At 36.7% G+C, this 22,712-nt stretch overlaps 5 protein-coding genes across 6 annotated transcripts; 2 read left to right on the forward strand and 3 right to left on the reverse strand.

The window, feature by feature from the left end:
- Positions 1 to 1,816: 1,816 nt before the first annotated feature.
- On the forward strand, positions 1,817 to 8,363 carry LOC121804585 (protein MEI2-like 2). The gene is made up of 13 exons (XM_042204190.1): positions 1,817 to 2,118; positions 2,937 to 3,017; positions 3,088 to 3,228; positions 3,317 to 3,780; positions 4,959 to 5,117; positions 5,208 to 5,324; positions 5,441 to 5,592; positions 5,726 to 5,817; positions 5,919 to 6,843; positions 6,917 to 7,001; positions 7,083 to 7,151; positions 7,238 to 7,417; positions 7,930 to 8,363. Exons 2-13 carry the CDS (start codon positions 2,990 to 2,992, stop codon positions 8,038 to 8,040), a joined length of 2,523 nt encoding a protein of 840 aa, XP_042060124.1. The 5' UTR covers positions 1,817 to 2,118; positions 2,937 to 2,989; the 3' UTR covers positions 8,041 to 8,363.
- A 272-nt stretch (positions 8,364 to 8,635) lies between these two features.
- Positions 8,636 to 9,867, reverse strand: LOC121804586 (glucan endo-1,3-beta-glucosidase 12-like). The gene is made up of 3 exons (XM_042204191.1): positions 9,140 to 9,867; positions 9,014 to 9,044; positions 8,636 to 8,935 (listed from the first exon to the last, which is right to left on the reverse strand). Exons 1-3 carry the CDS (start codon positions 9,657 to 9,659, stop codon positions 8,749 to 8,751), a joined length of 738 nt encoding a protein of 245 aa, XP_042060125.1. The 5' UTR covers positions 9,660 to 9,867; the 3' UTR covers positions 8,636 to 8,748.
- Positions 9,868 to 11,189: 1,322 nt separating this feature from the next.
- LOC121804829 lies at positions 11,190 to 14,881 on the forward strand. 2 transcript variants are annotated; one of them, XM_042204521.1, is made up of 9 exons: positions 11,190 to 11,518; positions 12,203 to 12,810; positions 12,943 to 13,131; positions 13,216 to 13,307; positions 13,463 to 13,522; positions 13,615 to 13,684; positions 13,778 to 13,981; positions 14,091 to 14,442; positions 14,682 to 14,881. In XM_042204521.1, exons 2-9 carry the CDS (start codon positions 12,205 to 12,207, stop codon positions 14,753 to 14,755), a joined length of 1,647 nt encoding a protein of 548 aa, XP_042060455.1. In that variant the 5' UTR covers positions 11,190 to 11,518; positions 12,203 to 12,204; the 3' UTR covers positions 14,756 to 14,881. The 2 variants fall into 2 exon arrangements, with proteins under 2 accessions (XP_042060455.1, XP_042060454.1); XM_042204520.1 differs by having other exon boundaries at positions 11,190 to 12,810.
- Positions 14,882 to 14,957: 76 nt separating this feature from the next.
- Positions 14,958 to 16,063, reverse strand: LOC121803775 (exopolygalacturonase-like). The gene is made up of 3 exons (XM_042203384.1): positions 15,932 to 16,063; positions 15,655 to 15,864; positions 14,958 to 15,556 (listed from the first exon to the last, which is right to left on the reverse strand). Exons 1-3 carry the CDS (start codon positions 16,061 to 16,063, stop codon positions 14,969 to 14,971), a joined length of 930 nt encoding a protein of 309 aa, XP_042059318.1. The 3' UTR covers positions 14,958 to 14,968.
- Positions 16,064 to 20,351: 4,288 nt separating this feature from the next.
- Positions 20,352 to 21,946, reverse strand: LOC121803121 (WRKY transcription factor 71-like). The gene is made up of 3 exons (XM_042202825.1): positions 21,404 to 21,946; positions 20,906 to 21,049; positions 20,352 to 20,762 (listed from the first exon to the last, which is right to left on the reverse strand). Exons 1-3 carry the CDS (start codon positions 21,811 to 21,813, stop codon positions 20,444 to 20,446), a joined length of 873 nt encoding a protein of 290 aa, XP_042058759.1. The 5' UTR covers positions 21,814 to 21,946; the 3' UTR covers positions 20,352 to 20,443.
- Positions 21,947 to 22,712: the final 766 nt, after the last annotated feature.

The raw sequence follows: 22,712 nt of genomic DNA on the forward strand, positions 1-22,712 counted from the left end.
AAGCCCGGAATATATACATAATTTTCTTAACAAAGAGAAATGGTTGCAATAATCCAGTTATGCGCATAAATAAATTTTGGGAATTTATATGACATCGTGGTAGAAAGTACGAGGAGCCAACGGAGGAATTAGGGGCGTAAGTGGCCGCCGAATAATAAAAAAAACGGGAAAAAAACGAGATAAACAACTTTAATTAGGAAGCATGCATTTTTATTTGAAAAGTGTGTTGATTTATGTATTATCTAAATGTTAAAGGTGAATCATCGCAAGTGAAACGTGATACCAAGGGGAAGAAAGTGCTTGTGAATTAAGCAGTCGAGGTTGGCTTTCTTTTACTAAACTCTTTTACGTTTTCAAAAGTATGATTATGGTGGAATAAGGGTGGTTTAAATTGTTATGTCATGCCATGTTTGTTTTGATGATGAGATTGTTGCCTGATGCCTAGTTTGTGAGTTCGCTCCATTAGGCTATAGAGCTATGTTGAGATTGTTGCCTGATGCCTAGTTTGTGAGTTCGCTCCATTAGGCTATAGGGCTATGTTAAACGAATTCGGGTCTGAGTAGGGCCGCAAACCCTATCAGGCTAGTGTACACAGGTGAGATCGTGAGCCGTCCTTGCTAGTCGGCCGGTCTCGTGGGCGAATAGTGTGGCCACACTTTCGTCGCACCATGGAAAGAGGATGTGATTAAATGATGGAAAGAGGATGTGATTGAATGATTGATGAGAAAGTGGGGAGATTGTTTTGACTGGCCAGTCTATGAAATTGTTTGTGATACTCGATGATATTTCTTTTCTAAATGTAAAACTCGAGTTCACTATGGTATGGATGACATAACTTTCATCAAATGTTTTCGGCATGAGCCCACTGAGTATATTTCATAGTACTCAGCCCTGCATGTGTTTTCCCTATGTGCAGGTTGAGCGGCGACGAGGATGTGGTGGTGTTGAGCAAGTGAATTTAAGAGATTATTATTGTCTTTGAACCTTGAGTGCCGTTGTGTCTTCACACATGACGTCACTCTTTCTCTTGGTCGTTTCCGCAGTGTCGTTTCGTTTAATTATGTTATATTTGGGCCGACAACTTTAATTATTAGGATAATGGATATTCTTGGTTATTTATTGGGATATTAATTGTTGGTCCAACTTGTGATTGAAACCCTAATTCTTTTCGTCTGTTCATTTAATACTTTTAATCACGAGCGCCCGTATTTATTAACCCTAAAAGGGCGGTCGTGACACATATTGTTCATGACTTCATGAGAGTAGGAGAGTTCGACATGTTGACATTTGAAAAAAAAATTGAAGTCGGAAAAGAGAAATTGGAAGATAAATTTGAGAAGAACATGGAGAAAAAGAGATTCGGCGGTGCGAATGAAATGACAAGGGGAGGAAGAAGATAAGTTATAAAAGTGGTTGGAAAGAGGAGAAAAACGGTAACATGACCTTTCCCAATTGATACAACCAATTTTTATTTATTTATATTTTTTTAACTTTAATATAAAATAAATTAAATGTAAATTAAAGATTAGCAAAAGGACATGAGTGGGCACACAGAATGATTGATTGAGACAGCGCGCAACCATTTTCGGCCCACATGCCAAGTACACGATATTTCCCCCGACTTCTTTCGCTATATTGAGGGTCGCCAGTGGTAGCCCTCAAGTCGACATAATGGTTGCGGATGCTAATGGCGACCCTATGGAGGGCATAATAGGACACCGGATGCTCTAATGATCTCATAATATCGTAATATGATAATAATAACTTATTTATTGAACCCCTAACCCCATCCAAATTCCAAACAGAACTTACGAAATCAAATATTGAAAGCAATTATTTTCCAATCTTTCGCCATTGAATACTTTACAAAAGATCTAATAAACAATTACTGCTTGGAACCAGACAGTACGATACCCACCTTTTCCATCCAATCATTCTCCATTTCGTTCTCTCTCAAAATTGTTCCGTTTCTCTCTCTAAACGACTCCACTGGTTTCCCGGCGGGAGAGGAGGAAGTGAAAGAGTAGAAGAAAACAATTCATCTGCTTCTACGAAACTCTCACTCTGTCTCTCATACACACATCTTCTTTTTAGGCAGTTAGCAGTCTTGTTTGTGAGGTACTATCTTTCGTCTCTCTGTAAGATTTTCGGGAATTTGTCACTTATTGATGTGGGTTTTTATTCTATTGTGATTCTCTATTATTTTCGCGATTTAAGGTGTGAGCTTGTGCGCAAAATTTATAATTAGATTGATTTCTGGCAAAGCTTCCATTTTTATGTGGTTTACAGTACTAAACCTAGGATCCTTTATTCGATTCCATTAGGTTTTTGCATGTGGTGGAGTGGTAAGTCGTCAATTTCAAGGGGACTGCATGAATTGTTATTCTATGTTTTCGTGATTTGGGGAATTTATCATTTTTGCATATTTCCGTTTTGGGCTTTAATTTTACTGTACGGAGTTGATCTTCATGCATATTAGTTGCTTCAGTTTGATTTGTAAATGCTGTTAATCCCTGTTCAAAGAATTTAGTGTCTTGATCCAAGTGAAAATTTTAATTTGGCTGGGATCATAGTTTCATTTTTTCTTATTTTCTACTCCATATTTTTTTATTTTTTACTAAATTGTTTTTGAGTCGTCGATATAGTTGATAATTGATTTTCCTGCTTCCTGTTGTTATTTTTGTGTTTCGCTTAGTAGGTCATTGAATTTGCTTTATGTGCATGTGCTACTTTATTGCCTGCATGTTTGTCAAGTTTGTTTCTAAAACAAGTTTCTTTATTTGATTCTTATGTTAGTAGATTAAATGCAAAGTTTCGTTTTGATGTTTAGGTTTAAACAGATATCCATTACTTCTATTTTGGTTGGTGCACTTAGTGTGATTGACCATGTTGATCATTTCTAATTTCTATTTTGTTTATGGAAATTTCTAATCCAGAGCCGACACCATACTTTGTTTCCAGTTAGTTGTTTTTGCATAGAGTGAATTCAATGGAGCAATCCAAAAATCCTTTTGCTGGTAAGTGTAAAGTTATATGTATTTGATTTTAATGCATTCGTCCCACCATTGCTTCAATATTTATTTGTAGGCCCTTCTAAAACTCCTTTCGTGAGTGTTTCTGATAAAGAGAAAACTGCATGGAAACTTCCGAATGATACCAGAGCGTATCACACATCTACCGATGCTAGTTTGTTTTCTACCTCGTTGCCTGTCTTCCCACACATGAAATGTGAGCAAAAGCAATTATGTTGTTAACAAGTTGTGCCTTTTCAATTACTTTTGTAATAAGCTCTTAGCTTGGGCCTTTTGATCTTCAGTTAATTTTAGTGAATCTGAACGAGTAAGGTCCATTGATGATGCCTTCCCTAGCCTTACCAAAGGTCGTGTAGCTGATGAAATTAAGGATCCGCTTGAAGATATTGAACCACATACCATGGGCAATCTTCTTCCTGGTGATGAAGATGAACTTTTTGCTGGCATAATGGATGATTTCGATCTTAGTGGGTTACCAACTCAACTTGAGGAATTGGATGACGACTTTTTTGGAAGCGGAGGGGGTCTGGAAATTGAATCTGAAAGTCATGAGAATCTGGTTAATGGTATATCGAGGTTAAGCATGTCGGATGGTATTAGTGGAAGTGCCATTTCTCCTTTTGGTTTCACAAATGGTGTTGCAGCTGTTAGTGGCGAACACCCATATGGAGAGCACCCGTCAAGGACGTTATTTGTTCGCAATATCAACAGTAATGTGGAGGACTCTGAGCTGAAGTCTCTCTTTGAGGTATTGAATGCTAATCTTAAAGATTATTTATATGTGCTAGCACCCCATCTGTCTAAAATTGACACTGACCATTTTCATACTGTGCTTGCTTTTTGCCTAAGTTATTTTTCTGCTATATTCGCCCAGATATGTATCTTGTGTGCTGTTGTGTACTGCCTTTTACTTCTGTCATCTGGCTAATTAATAGAAGATCTAAATGGTAATTTGTATCGCTTATATGCATGGGAGAGCGTGACGCTCAAATCCTTTTATAGTAGCTGGTTGCCATCCAAAATACTTAAGATTTGTGGAGTTTTCATTTCGTACAGGTTTAAACGATAATGTCATGAAGGGTTTCAATTTCTAATACATCATGTAAATAAGATGATAGATAGTGTAGGAAAACATAATCAACAGCTTTTGGCCTATGGAGATGGGTGAAATATTTGTTTCTGGTAGTTTTTAAAAGAATTAGTTGAGTGGTCATCTATGGTAATTCTAAGTAGTATTAGATAATTCATAGAGCTCTCCAGTGCCTTTTTTTTGTGCTACTATTTATACCTTATGCTCCCATATAAATGAAAGAGCAACTCCTTCATAAATATAGTTGTTTATTTTACCATCATAATCTTGATGAAGGAGCTCTTAAATGTTTGAAGCTGCTGATAGCTATCAGCGCTCTCGTAAATACCATAATTGATTGAAAACTTTTGTTACTGATAAGACTGAAGCAGTCTTATCATTCCTGTTCCTGTTCCTGTTTCTGTTCCTGGTCCATCATTCCATGTTGCCCAATCATATTTCTGGATCCAACTTTGATACTTCTTCTTAATGTCCGAAGCACAAAATAACTACTTTCTATGAATCTTAATGCGCTACCGATTTAGCGCTATATATCTCAGTTTGATTGCTTTTTTTATCGGGGTTTCGACATTTAAGGTAGGTTTGCAGCCACTGTCGAGACAGATTTTACGAAATTAAGTGAAACCTTCCTGATTAGACCAATGTAGTTTGGCTCCTAATTTTATCTTTTACTTCTGTTCCAAGTTGTTTTTTATTTATTTTTGATTTACAATAGATTTCTTCTTTTCTTTTAAAATTCTTATTCATTTATGATATTGAATTTTCTTTATCTGTTATTCTGACATGTTACAACCTTTTCTTTTCTTTCTTTCTTGTTTTTCCTTTCCTTCAAATAGCAATTTGGAGATATCAGAACTCTTTACACTGCATGTAAACACAGGGGATTTGTGATGATATCATACTATGATATCAGAGCTGCCCGAACTGCAATGCGTGCACTACAGAGCAAGCCTTTGAGAAGAAGAAAACTTGATATTCATTTTTCGATTCCTAAGGTATGGATTTGAATACCATTTCATTTTATCAACGCAACACGTTGCTGAGCGAATATCCTTCTATCAACAATCATTTCCTGCTCTTTTCAGGATAACCCATCGGAAAAGGATGTTAATCAAGGCACTTTGGTGGTGTTCAATTTGGATGCATCCGTATCCAATGATGACCTTCGCCAAATATTTGGAGCTTATGGCGAAGTTAAGGAGGTACGACATTTCCAAGAAATTTCTGCTCTGCTTGAGCTCATTACATGTTTTTTTTTCCTCATGGGAGCTCCTCAACTTATGTTTACTGAACTATTCGTGTGTTGCATTAAATGCAGATAAGAGAGACGCCTCATAAATGGCACCATAAATTTATCGAGTTTTATGATGTTCGAGCTGCAGACGCAGCTCTGAAGGCTTTAAACAGAAGTGATATAGCTGGAAAACGCATAAAGCTTGAACCTAGCCGGCCTGGTGGTGCCAGACGGAGGTGCACCCTCTATTCATTAAGAAAAAAAGATACTATGAGTCATTAAAGAGTTTTGGATCTTTTAGTTTTTGTTAGCACTTATGGAAATCCATCACAATCTAGTAAAGGGGTACTGTTTCCTTTTTTTGCACAGCTTAATGCAGCAGCTTAGTCTGGAACAGGATCAAGATGAAGCCCGAGCTTTCCTTCACCAAGTCGGTTCTCCTTTAGCTGATTCTCCTCCAGGCATGTCTTTGGTGCACACACTCTGATCAATCTCTTGTTTCTTGTTTCCATCACCTTTTTTTTGTTTTGTGTGAATCAAATGATAAAAAAGATCTTTGCAGGTAGCTGGACCAATTATGGTAGTCCAGTCGAGCGAAATTCACTGCATGGTTATAGTACGACGCCAAAATTAGGAAGTCTGAGCCCTGTGGGGAGCAGCCACTTAACGGGGTTGGCTTCTATTCTCCCGTCCCATGCATCAAATCCCGTGAAAATTGCACCAATTGGTAAAGATCCAGGAAGGATGACCCAAAATCAGGTCGTCAATAAGGCTAGCAATGGTCAAGGAGTGGCTTTTCAGGATCATTATTCGATTCCTGATCCAACCTTAAGCACCAGTCCCGGGCCCGTCTCACCGTTTGACTATTCCAAGCCGTCTAGCATCGGTACACTTTCTGGTCCTCAGTTTCTCTGGGGAAGTCCCTCTGTCCAGTCCGAGCATGCCAATTCATCGGCATGGTCGTCTTCTTTGAAGGCCCATCCTTTTCAATCCAGTGGTCAGGGAATCGGTTTCCCCTATCCTAGTCAGCGTGGTTCGTTTCTTGGGTCACATCACCACGTTGGATCTGCTCCATCTGGTATTCAACTGGAAAGGCATCTTGGCTTTTTTCCCGATTCTCCAGAAACTTCATACATAAACCAGGCAGCTTTTGGAGTAACAAATTTTGGACGCAATGATGGGAGCCATGGCATGAATATCGGGGTCCCTGGGGCTGTGAACGTAGGAGTTACTTTTGCCAGAAACTACACTGATAGTGGTTCTCCTGGTTCCCGAGTGATGTCTATGACAAGAAATGGCCCTTTATATTACGGGAACAGTTCTTTCGGCGCCACCAGCAATGATGGGATGATTGATCGTGCTCGTAGTAGAAGGGTCGAGAGTGGAGGCCAGATGGATAACAAGAAGCAGTATCAACTAGATTTGGAGAAGATTATGAGTGGTGAAGATAGCCGAACTACATTGATGATTAAGAACATACCAAACAAGTAAGAACTTGAGATTTGTTCTTTGGTATGTCCGGCGTCTTTTTTCTTAATGTTTTCTTCTATCTGATCTTAGGTATACTTCGAAGATGCTACTGGCTGCTATTGATGAAACCCATAAGGGCACATACGATTTTCTCTATTTGCCAATCGATTTTAAGGTAATGTTGTGGTGGATTAGGGTTTTTCCCCCTATTTTAGTAATCTTGAAAATGGAAATTAATTTATTTTGTTTCAACCAGAATAAATGCAATGTTGGGTATGCCTTCATCAATATGGTATCGCCTTCACACATCATCACCTTTTATGAGGTTCGTGTTTGGTCTAATTGTTCCATGGTCACTTAATGGTGACATTTAATAGGGTGTGCCTAATTTCAAGTTGTTGATCATTGCAGGCATTCAACGGAAAGAAATGGGAAAAATTCAATAGTGAAAAGGTCGCATCTTTGGCGTATGCAAGAATTCAGGGAAAGATTGCTCTCGTGTCTCACTTTCAGAATTCGAGTTTGATGAATGAGGACAAGCGTTGCCGGCCCATCGTCTTCCAATCGGAGAGCCAAGGGACTGGTGATCTGGTACGTTACAACATCAACTTTGGTGCTTGATTTCTTTGAAGTTGCTATATCAAATCTATCCCAAACTATCACCATTTTTCCACATCTATCCCAAACTATTACCATTTTTCCAAATTGATCCCAAACTATCGACCTTGACCAATTAATACTCAAACTATGGAAAACTAATCAGATAGGTTTTTGGGTACTTGAAAGCCATGCAGAATAGCTGTGGATTTAAAGCAGTTGACACATAAATTATTGGAATTGAAATTTATTGGTGGTGAAAATTCTCAAGGGTCTTACTAAGTTATTAAACACTGAGAAATTCATTCTGGTGATAGATTTCCGTAGTTTCCAATACTTTTGAGTATCAGTTGGTAAAAGTCCATAGTCTGGGATAGATTTGAGAAATAGTGATAGTTTGGGATAGATTTGAATCTTTAGCCTTTTACAATTTTGTTTGCCCATCTTTTTGTGATATCTATTGCTTTTGCGAGAGCCTGATATAAAGTCGTGTTTGGGACGCTCAGGAACTGCTCCCGTCTGGCAATCTTAACATCTTTATCCGTCAGCCAGATGGATCCTACTTAGGAGATTCTCTCGACAGTCCGAGGGGAGATTCAGACATCTTCGGAAGCTGAACTGAGCTGTGAAGGTCACCAACTCCTGATAGGAATTCAGGGAAAATAGGCGCTAACTCTGTATATTTTTTAATATAAAACATGTTTCTATTGATAGTCAAGGTCAATTGTGCATATGACTACACTTCTACTAGGGCAGTGTCCTCTGATTTTTGCAGTGGATACTCGTTTTTTTTATCTCGTGGAAGAATATATTTAATGAGGCAGCACCACCATTTTGTCTGTATGTATTCCGGTAGCTGGAGGAAGACGAAGCAGTGCACGAGGATAGGCTCTGCTCTGCATTTCTTCATCCTTAAATATATTGTCTCTTCCCCTTTCTAGACTTTTAGCATTCTTTTCTTGTTTTTCTGCTCGATTTTCAACTGATTTCGTCATTGTATAGTAGTAGTTTAGAGAGTCGGAGGTATGTAGGCATGGTGCTGTTTCGACCAAGTGTACAGTAGGGGGCGTCAACGCTTTTCTTGTTTACTGTGGGCTTTAACTTATGCTTATAATGCACGCTTTTAATGATATTTTTGTATCGTCTTTGACGTTTTTTACAACAGCTGTTGTACTGTGTTTTTGTGTACTAATTGTCTATTAATGCATCAACTTTTACTCAGTTAAAAAGGGAATTTGCTTTGCTAAATTACATCACATGTTACATGTAATGCATTCTAAACACACAAATTATACACCAAACTAATTCTGTATATTTTAAACTAATTAGGCAGGTATTCCACAATCATGGGAAGAAAAACTAGGCAAAACTGACAACAGTAGAGCCAAGAATTGCAGTACATGTATACAAGAGTTAGGCAGGGCAGCTGCAGTAGGAGAGGGAGGGACTGGTCCAGCCCCGAAAACATGGGATCCAGTCGAGCTAGTTGTGTTCAACACCGATGAACTTGTGCTGCGAGTTTGATGTGTTAGCTTATGAGTATTTTCACATCTTAAAGAAAAAACAAGGAAAATAGTAGTAGAATTTCACCTTAAAGATGGATAGTGGCATGTCACATAACCTGCATTAGCATATCATCAAAGATTCAAAATCATCATTTTAAATTATACGTTTGTGTATTTATATAAATAAATGAATGTGGGTAGTGTGAGTGACTTGGATCAGTGCTTGTTGTAACAGCTGAGCCAGCGAAGTTGCAGCTGCTGGGGATTGGATTCCTCTGGTAGTAGGTGTTGAAGGCGTAGGAGGCGTGGTGGCGGAGGTTGATTGGGGCGAAGCAGCCTCCCCCGGGCTGGATGGGGGAGCAGTCTGCACCACCGTGGCCACAGGCATAGTCCAGTGCAGCCTGCAATGCTGCCGGTGTGGCGGATATGCTGGCGACACACCAGCTCCCTGCGGCCGTAGATGGAGGAGTGGTGATGGTGGGAGAATCTTGCTGTGGATCCAGCAATGGATTTAAAGATGAAGGATATCTCAAAGGAACTGTTGTCATTGGAGTTGTCACATCTTTTTGCTCTGCTGCTGCCTCTGTTTCTTGGACAATTGAACCTGCAAATTGAGAAGTAGAGTCTTGTTTATAGTATATGTTTTTGGAGAGAGAGAGAGAGGCACCTGAGCAGAGTAGAAGAACAAAGAGAAGGATGGATGGAAGGTTTGACAGAACATTTTTAGCCATTGTAGTGTTTTGGGGTTTGAAACTTTCTAGTAGCTAAATTGATGTGTCCTTATATTTAGGAGATTCAGCAGAAGTCTTATTGTGTGCTTGAAATAGAGGACAGCATGTTAATCCAAAGAAGCATCATTACTCTTTGAAAAGCATAAACTTTTATCATATTATATGCAAATGTATGAGAGAGGGACTGTGTGTTGTGTGTGTATGACAATTTGAGACATTCTTACTACTACATTATAAGGAAAATAATGAGTAAAACCAAACCCAAAAATGAATAAGTTCACATTCACTGTGATGGAGAAAGGTGGTGAAGAGGGAAAAGGTATGAGAAAAGAAATGTTTGGATTTTAACTTTTTGGTGTGCTGTGATCACTCTAATCATCTCTACACACACACACGAGTGCCTTTTTCTCTTTTTGAACTTTTGATCAATGGTTTTACATGCATCAGAGCTATTATGCTATTTTTATTAGTACTTAAATTTTCAGAAATGAAATTAAATTTAACATCGAATTTGAGTAGTTATATCTTCGACTTGGTCTTCAAATTTTATGGTGTTTCTAAAGTGCTACAAGTTCTTCATAATAGTAGTATTAGAGAATTCCTAGGATAATATTAGTAATTACTAGTAAGTAGATGCTTCATGTCACGTAACTTTGTAACAACAATACTGTCCACAAAATTTTTCTAATTGACCAAAGTATTGCTAAATTGTTTTTTGAAAGAACTAACGGCGTTCAGATATTGGCCTTTTTAGGTCCTAGGCCTAAATATTTCAATGCTATTTTAATTTATCCAAGAGAACAACATAAATTTACTAATTAACCATGATTTAGATAGCAAATCACTACTTCTATTATTGTAAAATGCAACACTTTTAACAAAATTGTCGGTAAACTTTGGAATTAAAAATAAAAAAGAGGGAAAATAGAGAGAAAAGGAACAATTATTTATTTAAAAAAGAGATTCTTGACAGATCTTAATAATTGCAGCTATACTTTATCTGAATAAAAGCCTAAGGACGTGTATTAACTTTGGTAAAAGCTACATTTGGTGACAATTAGATATTTCAAAATCCTAACCTAATTATGAACTTTTTGACTAATTGATGTAATAATTTCTACAAGCTAATTCTTCCAATGTTGTATTTTTTGTGCATTTGTTAATTGTTAGTATTATGCTTAGGGACAAAAGGTGATTCGCTCACCCCAGGCGCCCCCATAACCCGGCCCGACATCGCTATGGAGGGGTTCAAACACGGTACCTCAGCGGCCCATTAGGAGGGAGGAACTTACACTGGTAACCAGCACACAAGGAGCCACCACAGTGGTGAAACTCCCACACTGCGGCTGCCAGCATTCGATCCTGTCTGCTTAGGGACAATTTACCACCCAGGAACCAACTGAGTTAAGCCCGTGCGGGCATTGTTAGTATTATGCTTCTTTTTATGCTAGGGGATTAAAATGGGATCTTGACTTTTGGATCCACTTGGGATTTCAAATTGATAAAGCAAATGGTGCTAAAAAGAGACTTCAGAAATCAGAATATAAAAATTAATGGTGTTACTTAGTTTGAGATAAGATAGAAAAATAGCTTCTAATTTCCTTCACATTACCAGAATATATGCTGATAGTGTTTTAATTTACTTATGCCTTTTGATTTTATTATTCATCATCATCATCATCATCATCATCTCTTTGTATTTGAAATTTATAAGTGCAAAAATCTTATTTCAAAACATATAAATATTTTATTGCATCAGTACTTCCAAATACCCCATAGTTTTCATGACAATACACAGAATTCATTTGAAAGATCATTGATTTCTTGATTAGAACCCAAGCAAATTCCTCCAATCTCTGGTATGAAAATCAATACAAAGTTTATATCGGAAAAAGCTGCCTTTATTTACTATACTGTGTTATGCTGCTGATATGCTCACTAATTAATTATGATTGATTCTTGTGGTGGTAATGTTTTTGAATCTTGGATCATAATTGAGTTCGTCATATAGTTAGTGAATATCCCTGCAATTTTTCTTAAGCTGTATCTCGATGTTATGAATCCATTGAACAATTTAATCTTTCGATGGGCGAATTCAGTTAAGGCATGGATGGAATCAATTCACTTATGATGTAGCATATGCTCATTTAATAGTTGCAATTTCACTTGTAATTGGTTGATTGGTTTCATATCTGTTGAAAGGGAGGGATGTGTAGAAGAATCATTAGAGTAGGGAAAGAGTGAGGGAGTGTTGTCGTTTCTCTCTTGCTGTAGACTTCGAAAATGTACTTCTTTGTGAATTTTACGTTTATTCTGATGCTCTGTCACAGTGTAAGTTGTGATAAGTTCGTGTTTATGGGTAAATGTCTGCCTAATTGCTCAACTAGTCACATCTTCAATGTCTAAGAATTGGCTATCTTTTTCTGAAAGACTTTCAAGATAAGTAGACAGAGTAACCTTCTCTGATGATGATGGCTGCTTCCTGTTTGAGTTCATGAATTATGATGCTTTATTTTCTGCATTTACTTTTCATAATGTGGCAGCAATGAGCAATGATCCTAAGAAACAAGAAAGTCACCAACAGCAGTCGTGTAGGGATGTTTCGTTGGGTAATGAGTTATGGACGGATGGACTAATATGTGCTTTTGAGTTCATACGAGGTAATAAAAAACCTCATCATTCAGGGACTGGCTTGAAAGTCGAGTCTTCGCAAGCTAGTGCTGTCGACAAGTCACAGAATGGTATATACGGAGATACAGACGCTTATGATGTTGATGCTCTAGATGAGCAATCTCAGAGACACGAGCATCATTTAGGCTGTTTTCATGCGCGTGAGAGATCTTTTGGGAATTACTGGATACCAATCGGGTGGAAAAGGATATCTCAGCTACTTCAGACATTGCAAGTTGATGCTGTTTGGGCGTCCCAATCTGTTGAGCTAGATGATGAGGATGACGTGGCTGTAGCAGATGTTGCAACTCCTTACTGGGAGCGTCCTGTGGGCCCCACGTGGTGGTGCCATGTGGATGCAGGCTGCCCTTTTATCAGTTCATGGTTGAGCAACGCTCAGTGGCTGCATCCTGCGATCAGCACTGCATTGAGAGATGAAAGCAAGCTAATAAGCGAACGGATGAAGCACCTTTTATACGAGGTATTATTGGCTTACTTGCACACTGATCAATCACATATCCCTTTAATCGTCATTCATTTCTGTTTTTAAAATATGTTATGTTTCTGTGTGTAGTAGTACTAAATAATCTGGAAACTTACCTCAATTTTTTAGGTTCCTGTTAGAGTTGCCGGAGGGCTTCTGTTTGAGCTGTTAGGGCAGTCAGTCGGGGATCCTAATGCTGATGAAGATGACATCCCCGTTGTCATACGATCTTGGCAAGCACAGAACTTCTTGTTGACTGCATTGCATGTCAAAGGCTCGTCTTCAAACATTAACGTGTTGGGTGTTTCCGAAGTTCAGGTCTGTCTGTCAATGCTTCATTTCAATGTTAAAACTCCAACCTTCCCTGAATCATCTCATGGTTAAATGCTATTGTTGAATCAGGAACTCCTTGCAGCTGGAGGTAGCAACACACCACGAACGAGTCATGAAGTTATAGCTCTACTTGCTTGCCGCCTTGCTCGCTGGGATGACAGGTCGATGTCTTCTCCTTGTTGCTAAATGATGCCATCTTTACTTTTTATAATTTCAGCATCGCATGTACTTCTCTTATGGCTCAATCTTATATGGCTAGAGGTAAATGTGTTACATGTCTCGCTTTGATGATTGCAATATGTGTTGATCTTTCTAGATTGTTTCGCAAATACATTTTTGGGGCCGCCGATGAGATTGAATTGAAGTTCATGAATAGGTAATATCTTTATTTGATAGTGTAGCAAGATTTTGCTTTTACTTGGAAAGAACTACTTTTGGTAAAGAAGAAACACTGTCAATTTTTAACAGGAGAACTTATGAAGACATGCATATGTTCAGCATAATTCTAAACCAAGAAATTCGAAGACTTTCAACACAGGTATACTGCAGGCAACATGAAAATCCCCGTTGTACTATACTACTATCTTGATAAAAAATTTGGTCAAAAGAGATGACCAAATAACCTTAACAGGTAATCAGAGTAAAATGGTCTTTACATGCGAGGGAGGAGATTCTGTTCGAGCTTCTCCAACACATTTGTGGCAATGCTGCAACAACTTTGCTCGAGGGCATGAGAAAAAGCACAAGGCAAATGATTCAGGAACAAGAAGCAGTTCGGGGTCGTTTGTTTACAATACAAGATGTGATGCAGAGCACTGTTCGTGCATGTTTGCAGGTTCTAGTCTTTGAACTCAATATGAAGCCTTCAGATACATGATTAAGTTTATCCCTCATGGAAAAATATGCTATTGCAATGTTCTTCAAATATGATGATGAATTTTCAGGATCAGAGCCTCCACGTGCAGCATAACCTTGGAGTTTTCGGAGGCTGCGGCCTAGTTCTCAGCATCATCACCGGGCTGTTTGGAATAAATGTGGATGGAATTCCAGGATCTGGGGGTGCACCTTATGCATTTTCCGTGTTCTCTGGTGGTCTTGTCTTGTTAGGAGCGTTGCTGATAGGAATCGGGCTGATCTATCTGGGACTGAAACGGCCGTTGACTGAAGGTAAGGCAGAGGTGAGGAAGCTGGAGCTTCAAGAACTGGTAAAGATGTTTCAGAAGGAAGCTGAATCTCATGCTCAAGTGAGAAAGAACTCCAAAACATCTTCTACTGCTGCAGATATATTTGTTGATGGTGAGAATTTTGTTCTCCTTGACTAATAGTATGCATGCAAGGTCTCTCCTTAATGCATAGATTACATTTTTCTGGTGATGTTTCAGTTACTACATTATAATCGGAAAATGTGTTAAAAGAGATAAATTTTACCATGGGAGTGCAAATTCAAAGATTCAATTTTATCGAAAAAAAGAACAAACTGCAAATAAATACATCAGCGAAATGCTAGTGACTAAAAAGCTATATACATCCCCCAGGCACGAGCTTGCCAGAAGAGGAGCCGATGACATTCGAACAAAGGGATGTGGCCCGTCTCCCTGGGCCGTCGTAGGCAAGGTCGATGTTGATGAGCTTCACATTCTTGCACGGCATAGCCTTGCTGCATTGCAAATTCACCGCCACTTCTGTGCTTGACACCCCAAATATATTCTTGAATGTCACATCTTGTATTTGGACAGCTGAGCTCGAATGCCCCTACACACACAAATAAATAATCAAATACAAAATTGATTCTTTTTTTAAAAAAAAGAAGAGGAAATATAATTTAGGTTACCTGCAAATAGCAATGTGGTGAGGGGCAGTAATACTGATCAATAACAACTGGATTTTTGGTATTTTTCATAATAATATTTTCAAAAACTAAGCCAGAAGCCAAACTATATGAAGAGGGTGACCATGTTTTTATCCTAACACCATTATCGGAGCCAATAAAGGTGCAGTTTCTGACAGTTATCCCCTTGACATACTCATGCTCATGGCCTCTCCCCAAGCTCCCAATACTAATGCCATGGCCAGGCCCACAAGCGACGCCATTCACCTCAATAGATTGGCTGCCGGACACCATGGACACGCAGTCATCTCCCGTGCCAATGACGGACTTGGATATCTTGATGTTGCGCGAGGTCCCAATATGGATGCCATCGGTGTTGGGGCTGTCTGCAGGCGCCGAGAGCTTAACATGGCTTATGCTCATGTTTTCGCAGGCGAAAATGTTGAAATGGGAGCTCTTGCTGTTGATGGATTCGATGTTTTCAACCTTGGAGTTCCTCACAAAGTCGAATCTCAATGTCTGCACACAAACCCTAAACCCTAAATCAAGATAGATAACAAAATGGAGAGAGCAAAAGAGAGACTAACCACTGGGAGAGGCTTGCATTTAGAGTTGGTTTTGCAGTCGTTGTAATGCCACGCTGATTGGCCTTGGCCGTCAAGGGTGCCGCCACCTTTCACAATGAGGCCGGATACATACCGGAAGGCGATCCACGTGTCAGTGAAGAAGGAATCGGTGGGGGCCACGAGGGTCCCTTTGATCAGAAAGGCCATTGAGCCATTGCACGAGCCTTCAAATGAGGCCTTTCGTAGCAAGAATTTTCCATTTGGGATCCAAAACCTACTCCTTCCATTGTATGCACATGCATCTTTCCATGCTTTGAGAAATGCCTACAAACATTTCACACAATATTAAAACAATTGAAAAATCAATTTTGTTCAAGTAGCTAGATCGAACCTGAGAGTTGTCGGTGGTGCCATCGGAGATGGCACCGTAGCGAACGACGTTGAAGAATTTTGGCGGGACGGCTATTGCAATGCACGAGAACAAGAGAAACACTAGTGATGAAAAAATGTTGAAAATTGCCATTTTCAAGAGATATTGCAACAATGGAAAGTATGTGTCACTTTAGAATGTATATATGTATATGAGAAACGCAAATGAAAAGTCACTCATCAAACCTTAATGCATCTTAAATGTGGACAAAGGTTTGCTCATTTCCTTAGTTAGAATGATGATTTTCGATAGGTGTAAGGAGACTCGGAAAGACATCAATTTATTCCTTATGTGAATGTTGATGGAGTTAGTTTTATGTGGTGTTATTAATTATATTAATTTTTTTTCCTGTATAACGGAAGAAAAATACGGTTAAGATACTCGTGGTCAAAGTACCACTTAAAAAGAGTAGTTATTTTATATTTTCTAATTTAAAGCAATTATTAATAAATTTTGTTCATGAAAATTGATCCAGTAATATTTTTTAGAGGAAAATTCACTAACCTAAATGCATGGTGTTCGCAATAAAATTTTAATATTGTAGAAAATATTGAACTTTGATATGAGTAATATTTATAATTTTAGGGATTTATAGCATAGTAAATGGAGTATATATCAATAAATAATAGTTATAATTAATAAGATAACGCTTTTGTTAGACGTGGGCAGAAAGACTAATGCAAAAGTGTCCACTACAAAAACCGTTTATAAAATTCATGGAATGCTGGACTTCAAGAAATAATAAAATCCATTATTGAATTAAATATTTATTCGGGTAAAGGATTTTCTAGATACTCCATTGTGTCATCAAAATTGGTTGAATATCCGAAAAGCTTTTAATATCCACATAAATGAAAGGTATATTGTTACATTTGCTGTTGGAATACTTAGCTACTATATATATTATGGGACGATCCAATTAATATTTAATATTCACAACTAAGTTGTATCCTCTTGAAAACTATATAAACTAGTAAAATAATCAGAGTCCTATTATATTCATAAATATTTGTTTTTCTTCTGCATATATAAATAAAGAATTATAACTGTAATTATTATCATAATTTCGAGTTCCAAAACTCCTCAAGTTAATAAGAATTACATGCGTTCTCTAGTTAGACGTGGATGGAAAATATTAATGACCATATTAAGGATTTAATTAAATGTAATCAAATTGTAATTTATTAATAAGAGTATGCTTGACCATCTTCCTTCGAGGATAGACGCTATCAATTATACATTAATCGATTTACTTCAACTCAATTTGACGTATGCAAAATTTATAAAACCAAAATGTAGCAAACTTTTTAAAGTTGGAAAAGGATATATAATTCATACTAGTTTGGAGGACACTAGCTAGTTTAAGAGAACTTTATAATATAATTCATGATCAAATTCGATGTGTATCTATTATTGAACCTATAATTTCAATATACTAGTATTATTTTTAAAGTGAAATGTGTAAGAGTATTTACAGTAATCACTCTATTTCTAAAGTGAATTTTATGCTGTTATAAAGTATCATGTTCATATAATCATATTCAACATATACAATTTTTTAGTATTATGAAAAAGAAAATTAAAACCACTTAATTTGCCGGAGTTGGTGAACCGTTAACAGGCAATATATCCACAATAATTCCCAACCCCATTCTATCTTTTCGTAAGTAAATTTCCTTTCCTATCGTAATTAGAATTTAACTATTCTAAGTGCTTCTAATTAGGATGTGAACTCTATAAATACTAAATAGAGACTCTCAACAACAATTTATTATGAAAAAAATAAAATTTATCCTTCTCAAAGCCTAAACTCTTCAATTATTCTCCCCCTTTATTGATCGTGAATGTATGTCAATTATCCTTTAATTTGTATCAACAGCCTTTTCCGTTCCGATCAACCGATCAAATTATTTATGTAAATACAATACATTTATTTTGTGTTCAAACCTCTTCCAAACAAAATATCACGCGCTAAAGAATATTGTGTTGTGTTATTGGACATATATTCTAGTTGATATTAATTGGCCTCGAATTATTGTCTTTAAATAAAGAGAACCCAACAAAAAAAATCAGTGGTCAATATTGGATTGATTTGAATTGAAACATGTAGCATGCGCACTTTCAGTCTTCTTTTTTTGTTGTTCTTATCACTTTATTTTGAATTAATTTTTGTGGGATCGATTCTAGCGGATTTCTGATGAGATTGTTCCAAACATTTTACCCAAACGCAGCCCTTAGCGGAAACGAAGCTGTAATTGACTGATTTGATTGAGACAATTTAGCTGCCAGAATATATATATGCAACATTAAATTATATTCATGCCCACACAAAATATCGAGTATATAAGGTCAAGAATATCAAGCTCCTCGTACCAAAAAGGAAGCACGCTACATTACTCATCACATCATATTGTAGTGCAATCAATCATTCACCTAGGTTATTAATCTAAATTCCTGCAACCATATATAATTAAACCAATCTAAAGAAAGAAGAACTATAGTATCTTTCATGGTTATATGTCACAATAATTTTAAACTCAATTACACTTTTGCGCCTTTTCCATATAATTGTCGGGCCTAGCCAGAATATTATATTGGAATACATATTGGAGGGGATAAATAAGGATGATTTGATATCATTTTAGAGTTACAATTAATGTGTCAAAATCAATACATCATCAACACATAGTGTAATTGTTCATTACTAGTTAGCTAAAATTATCCCTAAAATAAAGAGTTATAGACCTTTTGCTTTTTGATTGCATATTCTATAATCTATAATTCGGATTATCAAATGAGAGTTAGGATTTTAAAATTGGGAAAAGAATTTTAGAAAATTAAACTAAAGGGAAATAATCATTTTTGAAATGATACGAATTTTAATATACAATTAGTAAATAAGAGAGATAAGGAGGAAAAAAAATACTATTGGAATATTACTAATAGAGAATGAGATCTACCTATAAAAATAAGTTTTCTAAAAATAGAATTGACTATGTTAAAAGGGCTAAGAAATGTTTTTGAAATAACTGAACTTAATAGTTAAATATGCTTGGGACTTATAGCTTGAAGAACAAAAAATAGTTGTTGCATGTGAATAGTTTACTTTTGGAGGAAATCTTTCAAGGATAAACCTGTTTTAGTGCATAGTATTCCCTTTGTCCCATAAAAATAATTCACTTTTATCCGTCCTTTTAACATAGTCAATTCTATTTTTAGAAAACTTATTTTTCTTGGTAGATCTCATTCTCTATTAGTAATATTTCAATATTTTTTTTCTCTTTATCTCTCTTATTTACTAATTGTAAATTAAAATTCGGATCATTTAAAAAATGTTCATTTTTATGTGACGAAGAGAGTATCATATAGTATAAAAAAAACAATATGGTACGAACACGAGCTCAATCTCTAAGTTTCGAAGAAATTTTGAACTTGATGATATACTCCACTCAAGTCTCAACAAATTAAGTAGCCCCACAAAGGTCTAATACTCCTTATTATGCTTTTAATGTTTAGCATGTGATTCCTTTGTAGAATGAAATCAAGAATTGAACTACTTTATTTCGTGATTTGTTCACGTAGACATGACATGAGGGACATAGCAGCAAACACATTTTTTTTGGAAAAGGTCGGTGGCAACTTATAGTATTTTGGATTGTTTAAATATACGATTCAAACATGTTACAACTTATGAGGTGTTATATTCAAGCTGAGCTGTCAAAAAAAATATTCAAGCTGAGCTGTCATATGGAGTAAAATAATTAAATTTTGACCAAGTCACCAAATCTATGAATACAAAGGCTTTCATCAACGTAATCAAGAACATACCCTCCAGCAAGAATCGTCGTCAATTAATTCATTAAATCCTTTGAAAAGAGGAAGCAAATTGACAAAATATAAATTTACAAATCGAGTCTACTATATGTCCATACCAACGAAACCGGTTTAAGCAAATTAATGAACAAGAAGTCAGAAATGGATACCTTAATTAACATAAAGCAAGAATAGAATGCCGTTGGTTTCCACTTAGTAATTAAGAAGACAATTAAAGTTTTGACTTACATACTAATCGTTTGGCAAGTTTACATTTGTATACATCCAAAACTCGATCATTCTCATTCCGAACTAGTAATCTTTTATTGAATTAGATATAGCCTATACACCTTTCATGTCCTAGCTAATTAATTAAATCGACGAAACGAATATAGAGAACGGGACACACAAACACACCTATAAGTACCCAATTGGAAATAACAAATCATATATTGTGATTTAATCTCCCTTGAAAAAAGAATTTTGCCATTAATTTATTTAGTGTAGGAAATCACAAAATTTTCTTAAACCAATCTATAGAGATAATTAACAGATAGAATACATTATATACACAAAAAGTTGCTTCAATAAATATCAAATAGTGTATAAAATCCAGCAACACATAAAATTAGGCAAGAAAAAGTACGTACAACCATTGATCTAGGGCTGTTGAAGAAAAGATGAATCCATGTTGAATTGATCAGCTAGAAATTGGGAATTGATCTCGAGCTGTGGAAAATTTGAATTATGATGGTGATTAATAGCAGTGAAGTGGTTTTCAGGGAAGCCATGGAATCCGAACTGCGGCTGCGACAGCAGAAGGGGAGCCGGCAGCGCGGTGGCTCTGCCCCGGAGAGTGGCGGGGCTGTGGTGGTTGTGTCTCCCCAAATAGGTGGTGATCACCATTGATGAATCTTCATATGATCTCTCAATAAGCTTCTTCACACCACACTTTTGGCTAGTGCACTTGTAGTAGCTCCTATATAGATTACATTTTACATCTATAAGTCCAAACTCCAACTCAAAATCCAATTAATCTTTTAGCATGATTGAGATCTTAATACTAATCACACATAATAAAAATGGCAGGCACTACATAATTATATTTCAAAATTGAATTACCTTGGAAAAGGGCTATTCTTCACAGCTTTCTGGCCATACTTTCTCCATCTATATCCATCTTCAAGATTATCTATCTCGCTTTTAGTCACAAAGGCAAATCGTGCTTCTCTTTCCTTTTTCTCCCCTTTCTTTTTCTCTTTGATGCTAAAAAATATTTGTAATCAAGTTAGCCCTCAATTTAATTATATTTTTGGCTAAATTTTAGATCTTTTACATTTTTTCTTCATATATATAGAGAATTAGGGTTTTCTTTCTCGTTTCCGACTAAGATTTCTAAAAATCTATACACACAAAATTATATTGCTCAACGACCTCAAGAAAGCCAAAATCTCTATTTTTCTATCTTTATATGTATGAATGATGTATAGCCTCAGCAAGCAATAGGAAAATACGAAAAAAAAATTAAAATTTTCCTATTTTGAAACAAGAAAACTACTATTGAGAAAACATAGAGTGGGGATCAAAACATAGAATTAAAGAATTAGTACAAAAACCTACACTTTTTTAGGCTTCAAACCTCCACCTTCACACACTTTCGCCTGCTTGCTTTTGCAAGAATCTGCTTCTTCAACTCCGGCCTCCATGGAAGGGAACGACACCGAAGAATTCTGAGCTGCTGCAGCGCTGGAGCTAGTCTCTCCAAGATCAAGATTATTGTTAGAAGAGCTATCACCAAAAACAGGTGCAGCATCAGATGATGAGTCAAAAGCTGGTGCTGATGGGGTGTTGTACCCTCCATGAAAGAAGCTCAGATCAAAGATTTCAGCAGGGTTTTGCATAGGCTGCTGCTGCTTCGGGTGGTTGTACACAAAAGGTGTGGGAGAATTGTGATCGGTTAAGAAGGAAAAGTGAAACCCTTGTTGTGATCCCATGTTGTAAGGATATGAGTTGTTGACTGCATCAGGCATGGGAGATGGATCTTGAATACAGACTGATAAAAGAGAATTGGGGTTTTTTTGTAGGAGAAAGTTGGAGAAAGATTAAATTAGGCTTCTTTTAATGTGTGATCGAGGATCTGAGGCATTCTTAGCTTGTGCTTTTTCACATACTCTTGTGCCCCCTTTAGAGAGAGAGAGAGGATCGGTCATATAAGTCATGATCATGAAAGTGATGTTTTCAATAAATACCACTCTATGGTTTGAATTATTTTTTGTTGTAGGCTTGAGATTGTATTTCAAACCATCTTTTTCTTCTCATTTTCGGATTTAAATTAAATCATACTCCGTATAGTATACTATATGTGAAACGCGTTTGAACGTGTGTGTTTTTTTGTACTCCCTCCGTCTCTCTGTAGTAGAGGCATTTCTTTTCGGCACAGAATTTAAGAAATTATGTTAAAAGTGAGTTAAGTGAATGGAGAATAAAGTAGAAAATGAAAAAGGTAGAAAGATGAAGAAAGAGTACAGTAAGAGAGAAGAAAAGTTAGGGCTTTTTGCCAAAATAGAAAATGACTCAGCTACAGTGAGATAACTAAAAAAAGAATACGATTCAGCTACATAGGGACGGAGGGAGTATAATACTTCTGTGTTACTATTATAGATATATCTAGGATCTTGATCTAAGAACAGTTTAATATGACTAGATTTATGTACTTTGCATTGCTTGTGTTCTTCACTAAATCTTAAAGTTATTGAAGTTTTCGGTCATCAGAAATTGTGCACTTTTTAAATTGAATTTACTTTTCAAAAAAATTACATAGAATGAGAGACATCATATATTTGAGTATGTTTTTTTAAATCTGTCACCTGTACGATTTAGAGATTTTAGTGATGATTTGAAGACTACCCTTAAAATGAGGCCTAATACA

This window comes from Salvia splendens, chromosome 5 (genome assembly GCF_004379255.2).
Source record: "Salvia splendens isolate huo1 chromosome 5, SspV2, whole genome shotgun sequence".
In the NCBI taxonomy this organism is placed as follows: domain Eukaryota; kingdom Viridiplantae; phylum Streptophyta; class Magnoliopsida; order Lamiales; family Lamiaceae; genus Salvia; species Salvia splendens.

Bases quoted from the DNA above. Each gene is read 5' to 3' on its own strand.
- LOC121804586 (XM_042204191.1), bottom strand. From the start codon at position 9,659: ATGGCTAAAAATGTTCTGTCAAACCTTCCATCCATCCTTCTCTTTGTT. The intron at 9,045-9,139 runs GTCACTCACACT...ATGCTAATGCAG, and splicing joins TACAACAAGCACTGATCCAA to GTTATGTGACATGCCACTAT. The intron at 8,936-9,013 runs GTGAAATTCTAC...TCAAACTCGCAG, and splicing joins TGCCACTATCCATCTTTAAG to CACAAGTTCATCGGTGTTGA.
- LOC121804585 (XM_042204190.1), top strand. From the start codon at position 2,990: ATGGAGCAATCCAAAAATCCTTTTGCTG. The intron at 3,229-3,316 runs GTGAGCAAAAGC...TTTGATCTTCAG, and splicing joins TGTCTTCCCACACATGAAAT to TTAATTTTAGTGAATCTGAA. The intron at 5,593-5,725 runs GTGCACCCTCTA...TTTTTTGCACAG, and splicing joins CCTGGTGGTGCCAGACGGAG to CTTAATGCAGCAGCTTAGTC.
- LOC121804829 (XM_042204520.1), top strand. From the start codon at position 12,154: ATGAATTATGATGCTTTATTTTCTGCATTTACTTTTCATAATGTGGCA. The intron at 13,132-13,215 runs GTCTGTCTGTCA...TTGTTGAATCAG, and splicing joins TGGGTGTTTCCGAAGTTCAG to GAACTCCTTGCAGCTGGAGG. The intron at 13,523-13,614 runs GTAATATCTTTA...AATTTTTAACAG, and splicing joins GAATTGAAGTTCATGAATAG to GAGAACTTATGAAGACATGC.
- LOC121803121 (XM_042202825.1), bottom strand. From the start codon at position 21,813: ATGCCTGATGCAGTCAACAACTCATATCCTTACAACATGGGATCACAA. The intron at 21,050-21,403 runs GTAGGTTTTTGT...AATATTTTTTAG, and splicing joins GGTTTGAAGCCTAAAAAAGT to CATCAAAGAGAAAAAGAAAG. The intron at 20,763-20,905 runs GTAATTCAATTT...TAATCTATATAG, and splicing joins AAGAATAGCCCTTTTCCAAG to GAGCTACTACAAGTGCACTA.
- LOC121803775 (XM_042203384.1), bottom strand. From the start codon at position 16,063: ATGGCAATTTTCAACATTTTTTCATCACTAGTGTTTCTCTTGTTCTCG. The intron at 15,865-15,931 runs GTTCGATCTAGC...AAATGTTTGTAG, and splicing joins GCACCACCGACAACTCTCAG to GCATTTCTCAAAGCATGGAA. The intron at 15,557-15,654 runs GTGAAAGGTGGC...CCCAGTGGTTAG, and splicing joins GGTATGTATCCGGCCTCATT to TCTCTCTTTTGCTCTCTCCA.